This window comes from Podarcis melisellensis (genome assembly GCF_964234715.1).
Source record: "Podarcis melisellensis genome assembly, chromosome: 6".
Classification (NCBI taxonomy): Eukaryota; Metazoa; Chordata; class Lepidosauria; order Squamata; family Lacertidae; genus Podarcis; species Podarcis melisellensis.
Window position 1 is genome coordinate 2,917,635 of NC_138538.1, and position 12,824 is coordinate 2,930,458.

The window sequence follows — 12,824 nt, forward strand, 5'->3', positions numbered from 1 at the left end:
TGGTTTTTGCATGCCAATAATCGAGCCACGAAATACCACGCAGGTTGCTCGGAAACAGCTATTGGAATAATTCACCATTCTCACCCTTATTGCCCCCCCGAGCAACCAATATGGCATCGTCCTGAGTGGCCCCACAATTCCACTTCACACGGATGGAGCCTCTCCGTGAACTTTGTAAAACGCCGCTTTCGTCGTGCTGCTTTTTTGCAGAAGGCCAGGAGGCCTGAACTTTATCATCAGATTTGGACTAACAATACTTACGTTAGAGACATTAATCATTTTGCTTCTATGCTTAACCTTTCTGATTGTTGGATGTGTATGCATATCCCTCCTCAATCAAAAAGATCTGGCATTTTATTACATGGTATTCCTATAAATGCTTCATATAAGATTAGCAATAATATGAAGGACAATCGCATAAGTTTACCTCCTGTATCTCTATCGCTTGTAGAATTAGCTCCTTATTGTTTTCATTTTAATCACAATAGCAAAAAATTTTTAGGTCATTATCCATATTGTAATTGGACACATGAATACATTAATGGATCTTCTTGTTTTCTTAATGTTACAACCATGAGTGGCAGACCAAAGGTTTTAATTAATAATGTCACAACTTACATGACCTATGAACAACAAGCTGCGTGTAGAGACTTTTATGTTTGGTTCGAATGGATGAGAAAGAGCAGCAGAACTACATGTTTGCTTCAATCTGATTTATGGTTACTTTGTGGCACACGTGCCTACAAAGAAATCCCCTCTGCCTTTTCTGGTACCTGCACGTTAGGTATAGTAGTACCCTTGGTATATAAAATAGATAAGCTCCCAGCGGTCCGTTTGCGTAACAGAAGGGAAGTACTATCACCTATTTCTCAATATACAGGGACGGCCATCTCTAGGTCCCTTCTGCCTTCTTTAGGTGCAGCCATGAATTACCGTGATTTGCATAAATTGGCAAACTGGACAGAAAATTTGTTTAATTCCACCATTTTGGCTTTAAAAATGATTAACAAAGAAATATCAGAAATAAGAAATGTAGTTCTTCAACATCATTATGCTTTAGATGTGATCCTTGCTTCTAAAGGTGGAATTTGTGCCTTAATTTATTCTCATTGCTGCATGTATATAACTGATCAATCGACCAATATCTCTGCTACTATTGATCATATGGAACAAATGATAGCCCATAATCCTTTGAATCCACCTGAAGGTTTTGATCCATGGGAGTGGTTGTCTTCTTGGTTACCTAATGGATTATGGTTAAGAAAAATACTATTGATTGTAATTGCATGTATTGCTGGCTTCATTATGATGTGTTGTTGCATTCAATGCATACCCTCTTTGATTTCCCAATGCACTGCATGGTGGTACCGACCACGGCCCACCACAGGGGTTACAAGAGGAATTTATGTTGCAAAGTGTAGACGTTTAGGCAATGAAGTGTACGATTTGGACTAATGGTCCCTCTTTTCCTCTAATAATATAAACAAAAAAAGGGGATATGTGGGAAAATGATTGCTTGTACATGAGAGCATGAGCAAATTTCTTATTATTACAGGGTGATTTCATAGCTAGAAGCATCCTTGGAGCATGAACAGAGCGTGAACAGCTCGTGCTGTCCTATATGATTGGCTAACGTGGCATGGCCTGATGCTCGCATGGTCTAGTGCGAAGGTTCTTATCTGCTTGCTAGAACAAATTGCTTGGCTTGTACTTTGTATCTTTCTGATTTCACACAATAAAAAGCTGTGCTGCATTAGCCCTAGGAGCAGCCATATTTCGGAACCTATTATGGTGTGAGACTGATTTTTCTTTGGATGCCGAGCTGCAACTCGACAGGGGGGGGGTTGCCCCTCCAGCAGAAATCATGCACATGCAGCCCACTGCCAAAACCAGCACAATCGCTTTTGTGATTTGTCCCCACAAAACACTTCATCACAGTTTCTTCCTATCTATTCAAAGGACCTCTGCTGCACGATACCAAATGTAAGAATTCACTGATCAATGTATCTCTGTACTGACTCACAGGGAAAACTTCAGAAATTCATATAGACATGTGAGCTCAGCCACTCAGCAGCCCCTCTGCCTGAGCGATAATCCCTGGCATCCTGATACCTGAGTGCCAGACAGGTAGCCATTCCAGAAATAACAAACCCAGATGAAGACAAAAGGGTGTCATTAACGTGGCTGGGAAACAGAGAAATGTAAATACTGTATCTTTTTGTTACACTTGATGTGTGGAGGGCAAGGGGAGGCATGGAGCAGGGTCCAGGATGCTTAGATTACTGCCACCAGACCTCCCTTTTCCTGATGTGACCATGATGTATTAGTGATGTAGGTTTTATGGGGGGGGGGTGTAACATGGGGAATAGCAGCTAATAAAAGTTTGGGGGCTCTTTTGTTTGGGGCTTCTATCTTGTTCCACCTGGTGGCCGGTGGGAGTCCTGTCGCGACAGTCTTCAATCAAGATCAAGCCTACTGGCTGCTGTTTTGCGCTGGTATTCCTGGCTGGTGTCCTTGGCTTTTTGTCCAAGGGAGCCCTCAGATTTCTCCATTAACAAGAGTGACAGCAGTTCACTGGGAAAGCCTCAGAGAACTCCAAGCATCTAGATCTCTGAGCAATTATTATTTTCTTTATTGAATTTAGGTACCGCCCTATACCTGGAGGTCTCAGAGCAGTTCACAGAACAATATCAAAATATAAAACTACTATATATATATAATCAAAATAAACCCAATAACACCCCCTCCCAAAAACCCCATATTTTAAAAGGGCATAGGGTATATACATAACTGCTGATCTGCTCTTTAAGGAGAAGGACAACCTGATCTAGTACATGTATGACACCCTTTGCTGTCTTTTAGTGTTATGCTGGACATTGCTCATAGTTGTGGTGTGGAATCTATAGTATTTTAAGGCCTGAAAACCTTTAGAAAAAGTAAGAAGGTGTCCTGTTGACGTTTAGGATTGTCAGGACTGCAGTTCCTTAAAGAGAATTGTAGGCACATTTACATGGGGGTGTATCCCACACTGAACTTAGTGAGTTGCTTTTGATCATATGGACGTAAAGATAAAGGGACCCCTGACCATTAGGTCCAGTTGTGACCGACTCTGGGGTTGCGGTGCTCATCTCGCTTTATTGGCCAAGGGAGACGGCGTACAGCTTCCAGGTCATGTGGCCAGCATGACTAAGCCGCTTCTGGCGAACCAGAGCAGTGCACGGAAACGCCGTTTACCTTCCTGCCGGAGTGGTACCTATTTATCTACTTGCACTTTGACATGCTTTCGAACTGCTAGGTTGGCAGGAGCAGGGACGGAGCAACGGGCGCTCACCCCGTCATGGGGATTCGAATTGCCGACCTGATCGGCAAGTCCTAGGCTCCGTGGTTTAACCACAGGGCCACCCGCGTCCCTTATATGGACATGGGATCCAACTTTAATTAGATCCTGCCAATATAGTTTTAAACTGGCTTCCAAATGCACCGTTCCAAAATAATCACAGCCCTTGTCCAAATCACACACACACAGAGAGATGTTTGACTTCTTAACATTTTTATCATTACAAAACATGCAAAAAAGTTTACATCCAAACATTTCAAAATATAGACTAAATATCCTGAAACAAATCCTATTTTATTTATTACGGAGCATCTGAGTTTTGCAGAGCTGTTAAGCTCAGGCAGAAAATGAGGACAAGGCAGAGGCCGGCTGTAAAGGTGCTTCTGTTTATCTGCGGAAAGTATTTCCTCAACTTTCACTGGCATTAAAAATGCAAACATTCCAAGTTGTGGAGGTTCTGGATTTCACCTGCTCTGGGTCCAGCCTGTGGACAGCTCACCAGATGACATCACAAAGATACTAACAAAATGGACAGACACAAAGGATGTGTGAAAAGTGCAAAGTTCTCCTCTTCCTCCCTTCTACACTAGATAAAATATCTATATATTTACACCTCATGTGTGAGGTTAAATTTTTAATTTAACTTTTAAAGAAAAACATTAACAAAATTGCAGAGCAGATGGGGAAGGGAAGAGGAAACTGATATAGCCCTTTTGCTGAAATAACCCTTTGACAGCTCCCCACCCCCTTTTAAATCCCAACCGTGAAAATGTATAATTTGGCATGAAATCTACCTACCTTGAATCTGAAATGAGAGAACCTAGAAATATGGATATTTAACTGGCTAATTTTTATTCTGAATTATTTTAATATGCTGTTGTATCTGATACAGGTTCAGCAGCAGGGGTCATCATTGTTGGTCAACTTTCATTATCCACACACTTTTTTGGGGGGGCATTGTCAATCCCCAGAGCTTCCTGGCTCCACCACTCCTATGAGCGTGCAAGAACATGTAGATGGGACAGCAGCCTTGACTGGCTTTCAATTCTCCCTCTGCTCCAGAGAGAGAGAATAATAGGCAAGTGAAGGAATTCCACTTTCCCTCTGTTTGTATTGGGTCTGGGAGGGGCAAGGGAATGGGCAGTGGGGACAGCCCTAAGGAGGAGGTGGGTCGTCTTGGGGAAGAAATCTACTGAGGTAATCTTTTCCAAATATACACTGAGCTGGCACGGATCCATTATTGCTCCTTATGCTACTTCTCTGCCATATTTTTTAAAAATCTCATTCTTTCAATCTTATGTTTTAGGATTCTGCAATTTTGCAGTTCTATTCTCTATGTTGTTTTATTGTTACCTGGTTTGGGAATTTTCTATAAAAATACATATGCCTCAAACTTGACATGCAGTTGTGAAAACAGTGCCGTCCTGCTCTTGTGAACAGATGTGGTCTTAGTGCCCTTTCTGTTGCACAAGGATCAAAGGGTGCCTAAGCCACAAGAGTCTTGCAAACTCCTGATTCAGCACAAGAAAGACCACACAAATGTCCGGTCCACCTGTAATGGTTGTAGGAAGTCACCTTATACCAGGGCAGACTGTTTCTCTACCCAGCTGCATATTGTTTACTCTGACTGGCAGCAGAGTTGCCCGATATTTGACTGTAGTCAGGTATTCCATGAATCCAAGGATAGCTTTTCAGTGCCCCTTTAATGCCATCATGGCTTTATTCAAGTTGAAAGATAGGACAGAGTACTCTCAGCAACTCCTTCCTACCTTCAGGAATCTAGATTCACAAACACACACAACTAATTAAAAAATAAACCTGCTTCTCATTATACGTGCATTTTGTCTGTAACAGTCAGACCTTCCCTGGCACTCCAAGTAAAAACCAGGAATAACAGTTTGTTCCCTTGAATATTGTTGGCATACACTGATATTTCTATAATATTATAACCTGTAAATAATACATTGATCAGAATAGTTTAGGATTTAATCTCATTGCTACTAGGGCTCCTGCGATCAATATAAGCCAATTAGGCTCACCATCTGTGGTTTATTTCAGGGAACCGTTTTCTATCCAGAATTAAAATTTCATATTGCTAAATAAGCAACCATCCCTTGCATTAAGAAAGAGGTGGAAAGCTTAGTTAGAATGCCTGTAAGTAGTGGTACTGTATATTTATAATATTACTTGCCTGGTCAATTAGTCAGATTCTCTTGCATTCCACCCCTGTCAAATGACAATCTCTCTCTCTCACACACACAAACACATATATACTCACTCACTCACTCACTCACTCACTCACTCACTCACACCAGACACTTCTAGAGCAACAGCCAGTGGTTTTCTAGCAGGCAACAAAACCTTGAGACAAAAAGTGCATGGCATGCTTCAGCAGAAATGGCATCTACTGAATGGAGTTTTTTAAAAGGCATTTTAGCTATGAGCACAACAATTGCTTATGTTGGATCGTCTTGAGGGTCCATCAAGTACAGTCCCGTCTCCCAACAGCAATCAATAAAATGTTCCTTGTAACCTCCCAAGATGGAGGCAGCTACTTTTGCCTAAGCCACAGGGGGATCGTGACATCAAACACTGGCTCTCTCTCAAGCATCGAACTGCTGTGACTGTCCCACTCTGCTGTCTGGTCCTCCGTCTCCTTTAAGGCTGTTGCTGGTACTGGCTTTCGGTGGCAGTGAAGAAGTCCTCCAGGATGCTCTGATTGTACTCGAACGTCGGGCGGTCCTCAGGCTTGCGTTTCCAGCACTGCATCATCACTTCATAGAGCTCCTCTGGGCATCCCTCCGTGCGCGGCATCCGATAGCCGCGCTCTAGGGCACGGATCACTTCCTGGTGCGACATCCCTGAATTCAAACGGAAGGGAGAGAAACCATAGCTCAGTGGTTGTGTACCTGCATTGCACACAGAGGGTCCTAGGTTCAGTTCCCAGCAACTCCAGGTTGGGCTGAGAGAGATCCCATCCCTGAAATATTGGAGAGAAGCTGCCATTCATTGTAGGCAATGCTAAGCTAGCTAGACCAGTGCTCTGACTCAGTAGAAGGCAGCTTCCTAGGTTCCTATGGGCTTGTAGAAGCTAAGGGTGGCATCCAAAGTAGAGCTATGTGACTCATTCCATCAGAACAATGAATTCTCCTTGTGCACTTGAACCTTTCTCCTCTCCTTCCCCTGTAGGTAAAGGTAAAGGGACCCCTGACCATTAGGTCCAGTCGTGGCCAACTCTGGGGTTGTGGCGCTCATCTCGCTTTACTGGCCGAGGGAGCCGGCGTACACCTTCCGGGTCATGTGGCCAGCATGACTGAGCCACTTCTGGCGAACCAGAGCAGCGCATGGAAACACTGTTTATCTTCCTGCCGGAGTGGTACCTATTTATCTACTTGCACTTTGATGTGCTTTCGAACTGCTAGGTTGGCAGGAGCAGGGACCGAGCAACAGGAGCTCACCCCGTCATTGCGGGGATTCAAACCACTGACCTTCTGATCGGCAAGCCCTAGGCTCAGTGGTTTAACCCACAGTACCACCCGCGTCCCTTCTCCTTCCCCTGAGTGCCTCCTAAATCTGTTCTAGGAGTTGCCCCCAACCCTTTGGAGCAGATTTGAGGAGGGCACAGCCCACATTCGGGGGGGGGAGGGGGGAGAATTTTGGGTGTGCTAGTGCAGTCCTTCTGCTAATGGAAACAAGTGCATTGGATATCGCCCACTTAAAAATGAAGTAAAATTGGACCCATCTGCTCACCAAATAACATCCCTTCTGAAAGCAGAAAAGTTGGAACACTGCATGCAAATATGAACATACAAAGCTGCCAAACAGAGATTTTTGAGAGCACATGGTTGTATTTGGTAAACAATCTCCCATATTTAATCAGGCAGTTTAAAATAGGCACATCCAAGAGGTTAAATCATTTTCTTACCTAAGCAGTTTATTTCCCAGCCAATTCCTCTTGGAAGGATGACCAGGATGCTATTCTTATTAAACTAAGATCTCTTGGTGGAGCTATTTGGACGTTTGTTTCTACCAAGGGTGGATAACTAGCTGCCCTAGCCCTTAAAGTTCTCGTGGGGTTCTCTGTGACCATCACCACTCCCTGCTCCTCCTTTCCACCAAGTATCCCTACTTTTCACAGCCATGAGCCAAAAAAATCTGGAGACTTGAACATCAAAACCACAACATGTACTGTATCTAAAGAACATCTAAAGATAGCTCTTTAACAGTCACAGCTTCCCCCCAAGAATCTTGAGAACTGCAGCTTACCCCTCAAACTCACTCTTAACGAAGTACAATTCCAAGGAAAAGTTGTGTGCCTTAAAAGTTTGGTGTGGGTGCCTGCAAAGAGACTTTTCTTATTACGCACCTGGGTATGGGGTCCGCCCATAGGTAATGATCTCCATCAGGAGGATCCCGAAAGACCAGATGTCAGACTTTATTGTGAAGGAGCCGTAGTTGATGGCTTCGGGCGCAGTCCACTTGATGGGAAACTTGGCACCTGCCCAGGATGGTCAAAACAAAGAAGGGGAGGCTCAGAAAGATGGCATGGTATGCGCAGCAAGAAGTGGCTTATCAGCAGATAACAGGTTTGCTTCCCAAACTGCATTGTGGACACAGGCTGGGCCTGCACTACTAGTCTTTTACTGCAAGGAAATCTGGCTCCTAAAGGTTTGTGAAGCTGCATCCTAAAGTGGATGAAGCGATTCTCCTCCGGATGCAGTGTTTAGAGAAAAAGCAAGTGATAAGCTATGTGTGTTCTGTAGAACATCAGCTGACTACACTTCTAAGTGAGTACTGATCCTTGGCTCCTTGATGTACCTGTTGGGACCATTTATTCGCTGATGAAGAGTGACTATCGAAACAGTTCATCATCCAGAAAAACTGTTCTACGTCTGGAACGGTTACAGGACTGTGACTGTTGAAAGGCTTTGTTTGGCTCTGATACTGATTGACTACATTTTCTAATTTTGTTCATGCAACATTGATTGATTTCTATTATTTGTGACTCCATTACATATTTTCTGTTTAAGAATTGCTACGTTGGGAGCATCCATTACCGCACCGTTACAGGACTGTGACTGTTGAAAGGCTTGTTTGCCTCTTTGATACTGATTGACTACATTTTCTAATTTTGTTCATGCAACATTGATTGACTTCTATTATTTGTGACTCTTACTACATTTTTTTCTGTTTAAAAATTGTGAAATAATAAATGTTACAAATATTTTGTTAGAACATTATTAGCCGTGTGTTGCCTGTGATTGTTCGGAGTACTCCGGAGAACCGCCTTGCAAAATTCGGAGAAGTATTAATTCTGTTGCTTCAGAAAGTGCAAATTGGGTAGGTCTGCCTTTCAGTGCAAACTGGATTGAAATTTCTCTGCCCTCCATCCTTATTGTCTAAACCCTAATGCATACTGTACACAGAAAGATTGACAGGACAAAAGCAGGAGGGGATGGCATATAAAAAGCCTCTCTTTGCACCTTCCCGGGCTGTGTATTCGTTGTCGTCAATCACCCGAGCCAAGCCAAAATCGGCAATCTTGCACACCAGCATGGCTGAGACCAAGATGTTGGCAGCTCTCAAGTCCCGATGGATGTAGTTTCGCTTCTCAATGAAAGCCATGCCTTCTGCAATCTGCAGTAAAGAGAGAGAGAGATCTATTGTAAGGGGAGCAATAGTGCAGCACCTGGGGAGGTTGGGACAACATAAATGACTGGTGTGCTGAGAGTACCACTGGGGTTCACCAGACACACCCTCAGAACTGGGTTCACATCGCTTCTCAGCACCAGTAAATCTTGGCAGCAGCCTCTGGCAAGTGTGTTCTGTGAAATGAAATCTATGGTGACCTGCAAAGTCTGCAGCTTTCCTTAAACAAGTTTTCTTGCAGGTGCACGGAATTCCCCCCTTTGGGAGGAGGAATTTGCTTCCAGACGATGTTAATGGTGTCACGGCTAAAATTTGGCCGCTGTTTCTTTAATGCTAAAAAAAAGCTGTGTCAGCATGAGTCAGTGGCCTGCACTGGGTTGTATATATAGAGTGAGAAATGTTAGTTTGGTTGGGTTGGTTGGTTGGTTGGTGAAAGCTGGTAGTGTTGATGTGTGTACAGTTGGTTAGTTGCTTTTGCAGAAAGACTTTTAAGAATAAAAGCAGAAAGTACTCTCCAATACTTTGGCCACCTCATGAGAAGAGAAGACTCCCTGGAAAAGACCCTGATGTTGGGAAAGATGGAGGGCACAAGGAGAAGGGGACAGCAGAGGACGAGATGGTGGGACAGTGTTCTCAAAGCTACCAGCATGAGTTTGACTAAACTGTGGGAGGCAGTGGAAGTCAGGAGTGCCTGGCGTGCTCTGGTCCAAGGGGTCACAAAGAGGCGGACACGACTAAACGACAACAAAACTCTGCAAAGATACTTTTCTCATGGACTCTTTTATGCCAACAAGGGTTCGAGGACCAGGCTGAGGTGACAAAGGGAGGTCAGAATCTTTTTCTTCTTACAAACACTGACAAATGGAACAAGTCTCATGCCCCCTGCCCAAATGCAAACCAATGCGGCCTCCACACAGAACAGCAAATCAAGACACCGGCTGACCCTTCTAGCATGCAACAGTTGTATATACGTTGCTATATTAAATTGCTTTGGGGTGCCTCATGGGAAGCCGGTTAATAAATGAAATAAATAATAATTTACATTAATAAATAAGTGAAGGAGAGAGATTTGTGATGCTGATGAGCACTGTGACAGGTAGGATTCCTTTGCACTTATTGTTTCCTCTGAGGAGCGCAAGGAGGGGTACATGGTTTCCCCCCCTGCGCCATTTTACCCTTACCCTGTAAGGTGAGGTTGAGAAATCATGGGCTGGTTGATAAATGACACCTTCTCTTCCCACTGTGCAGTCATGTGTACTTCTAAAGCTTCAGTCAACTGCAGTTTGCTGTACCGTTCAAACCCCAAAGAACTATGTTCATTCTCAACTATGGTGAGAGTCAAATAAGGCAACTCCAAACCCAGAAGCAGCATTATAAACCCAGTTGAAAGGATAGCTACTTGTGCCCGTAGATGCCAGTAGTACACGTGAAAAGGATTTAGGGATCTTAGTAGACCACAAGCTTAGCAAGAGTCAACAGTGTGATGCAGCAGCAAAAAACACGAATGCTATTTTACTATAGTGTCCAGGTCCAATGCCACTGTATTTTGCCTTGGTCAGAGCACACCTGGAATACTGTGTCCAATTCTGGGCACCACAATTTAAGAAGGATGTTGAGAAGCTGAACGAGTGCAAAGGACAGCAACCATGATCAAGGGTTTGGAAACCAAGCCTTATAAGGAACAGTTGAGGGAGTTGGGGGTGCTTAGTCTGGAAAAGAGGAGACTAAGAGCCAATATGATAGCCATCTTCAAATATCTTAAGGGTTGTCACATGGAAGAAGGAGCAATCTTGTTTTCTCCTGCTCTGGAGGGTAGGACTCGAAACCATGGCTTCAAGTTACAAGAAAGGAGAATCTGACTCAACATCAGGAAGAACTTTCTGGCCTTAAGAGCTGATCGACAGTGGAACAGTCTCCTTCGGGAGGTTGTGGACTTTCCTTCCTTGGAGATTTTTAGGCAGAGGTTGGGTCATGACCCATCTGTCATGGGTGCTTTAGCTGAGATTCCTGCATTGCAGGGGGTGGGACTAGATGACACTTGGGGTCCCAACTCTACAATTCTATGATTCTACGCCCTGAGAGCGGCTTGTCGAAAACCATGTAATGTCATGGGTGAGGTGAGATTTTGACTCAAAACGTCCTAGTCTGGAGATTTGCGCTGAGTGATTATCGGACGACATGTCTCTGGGGCTCTGCAGAGACCTGAAGCCAAGGGGTTAACTGTCAGCCCCACTGACCTAAGCAAGATGGATGGCAGCCTGGGCACACCTGCTCTTTTGATGGACTGGTTTTGGTGGAGGGAGGGAGAGCACAGACCGTTGTGACAAAGGCCTCCTTGTTCCGTAGTAGCGGAGGGAGACCCAGAGGAAGGAAATGCCCTTGGACCCGTTCCAGGTTTCCTACTTCCTTAGGAGTCAATGCAAACAAACAAAGCACACTAGGCAGATTTGCATATTCAAATCTGCATCACTGCGGGGGAACAATGGGTTCTCACAACCGTGGCCCAACACTCTCACATCCCTAGATATTAAATGCAACAAAACCCCACCAACAAAGTGGTGCCTGGCTGTTAGGAACCCACTGGAGGGTCTCTAAGCCTAGGAACTCTCACATCTGCAGGGTTGCTCATGCAGGGACAGGGGAAGGAACATGTGGCCCTTCACATGTCACAGGACTCCAAGTCCCAGCAGCCATTGCAGCTGGCATGGCCCAATGACCCACACACACCTAAAGACCTGTTGGACAGCTTCTTTGGCCCTGAACAGGTGGGACAATCCTCGTGGAGTTGTTTTGGGCAGCGAGCGAAACATATTGCCGTCGTACGAATCTAGGGTACGACTGCATTTGGAATCCTCTGCACAGTTCTGGCCACCTGACCTCAAAAAGCAGGGCAGAAGCCCAAGAGCGCCACACCACCAGGTTGGTGCCAGTAGCAGTACCGGCTTCTGGCAAGAACTCACCAGAACTTGCCACTCCCACTTTGCGAGTGCCACAACACAAACCAGGTAAGGGAGGCTTGGGTAGAGGTGGGATGGCAGGGTGACACCTTCCTGCTTCACCTTAGGTGGCGAAACGGAGCATTGCCACTGTCCAGAAGGATATTGCAGAGTCGAAAAAGGTTCAGAAAGGGATGCCCAAAATGACTGACACCCTATAAAGAAAGGCTGCAGCACTGCAGACTTTTTAGTAGCCAGACAAGTTTAGCGCCAGCTGAATAAATTCAAGACCTGGAATAGCGCAGTTTTTAAAGCATGAGACTCTTAAGCTCAGGGTTTTTGGATTCAGCCCCATGTCAGGTGAAAGATTCCTACACTGCTGGACTAGACGACTCTCGTGGTCCAACTCTGCAATTCTATGATTCTACGCAGTTTTGCAGGAGCTCCTTGGCTGACCAGGATGGAGGGCAGGTGTGGAATTCTAGCTGGGATTGCCCTGCCCTGCAGAGAGGGAATAGAGACCCCATTGGGTTGAGTCACCTTGGGTCAGGCTTTAAAAAGTGTCTCTTGCCTATAGCTATGAGAGGACAGACTTGGGAGGAATGAAAGGAAGTCCTTTCCCACAAAGTGCATAGCTAAAACTACTGTCACGGTCCTGTTCATGGGTGATCGAAGTCCTGGCAAGGGACGTCAGGACCGGGGGCAAGATGGTGGGGTGGGAGCAGGAACGGGGGTCCAGAAGCCAGGATTCAGGAAGCCAAGAGTCTGAGGGTCAGAGAGCCGGGAGTCAATATGCCAAGGGTAAAAGTGTCAGGAATCAAGGAGTCAAGTCAGGGGTCCGAGGATCAAGAAGCAGGGAGTCACGAAATCAGGGGTCCGAGGATCAAGAAGCAAGGAGTCAA

General features: G+C 45.0%; 1 protein-coding gene across 3 annotated transcripts in view; it reads right to left on the minus strand.

Moving 5' to 3' along the window:
• Window positions 1–5,305: 5,305 nt before the first annotated feature.
• The window catches only part of HCK (HCK proto-oncogene, Src family tyrosine kinase), a 34,094-nt gene continuing 26,575 nt past the window's right edge, over window positions 5,306–12,824 (minus strand). For all 3 annotated transcript variants that reach the window (XM_081917000.1, XM_081916999.1, XM_081916998.1), the window contains exons 11-13: window positions 8,821–8,974; window positions 7,704–7,835; window positions 5,306–6,198 (exon numbers count right to left, since the gene is read on the minus strand). In XM_081917000.1, coding sequence (XP_081773126.1) covers window positions 5,996–6,198; window positions 7,704–7,835; window positions 8,821–8,974 — 489 coding nt within the window. In that variant the 3' untranslated portion in view covers window positions 5,306–5,995. The remainder of the gene's footprint in view (window positions 6,199–7,703; window positions 7,836–8,820; window positions 8,975–12,824) is intronic.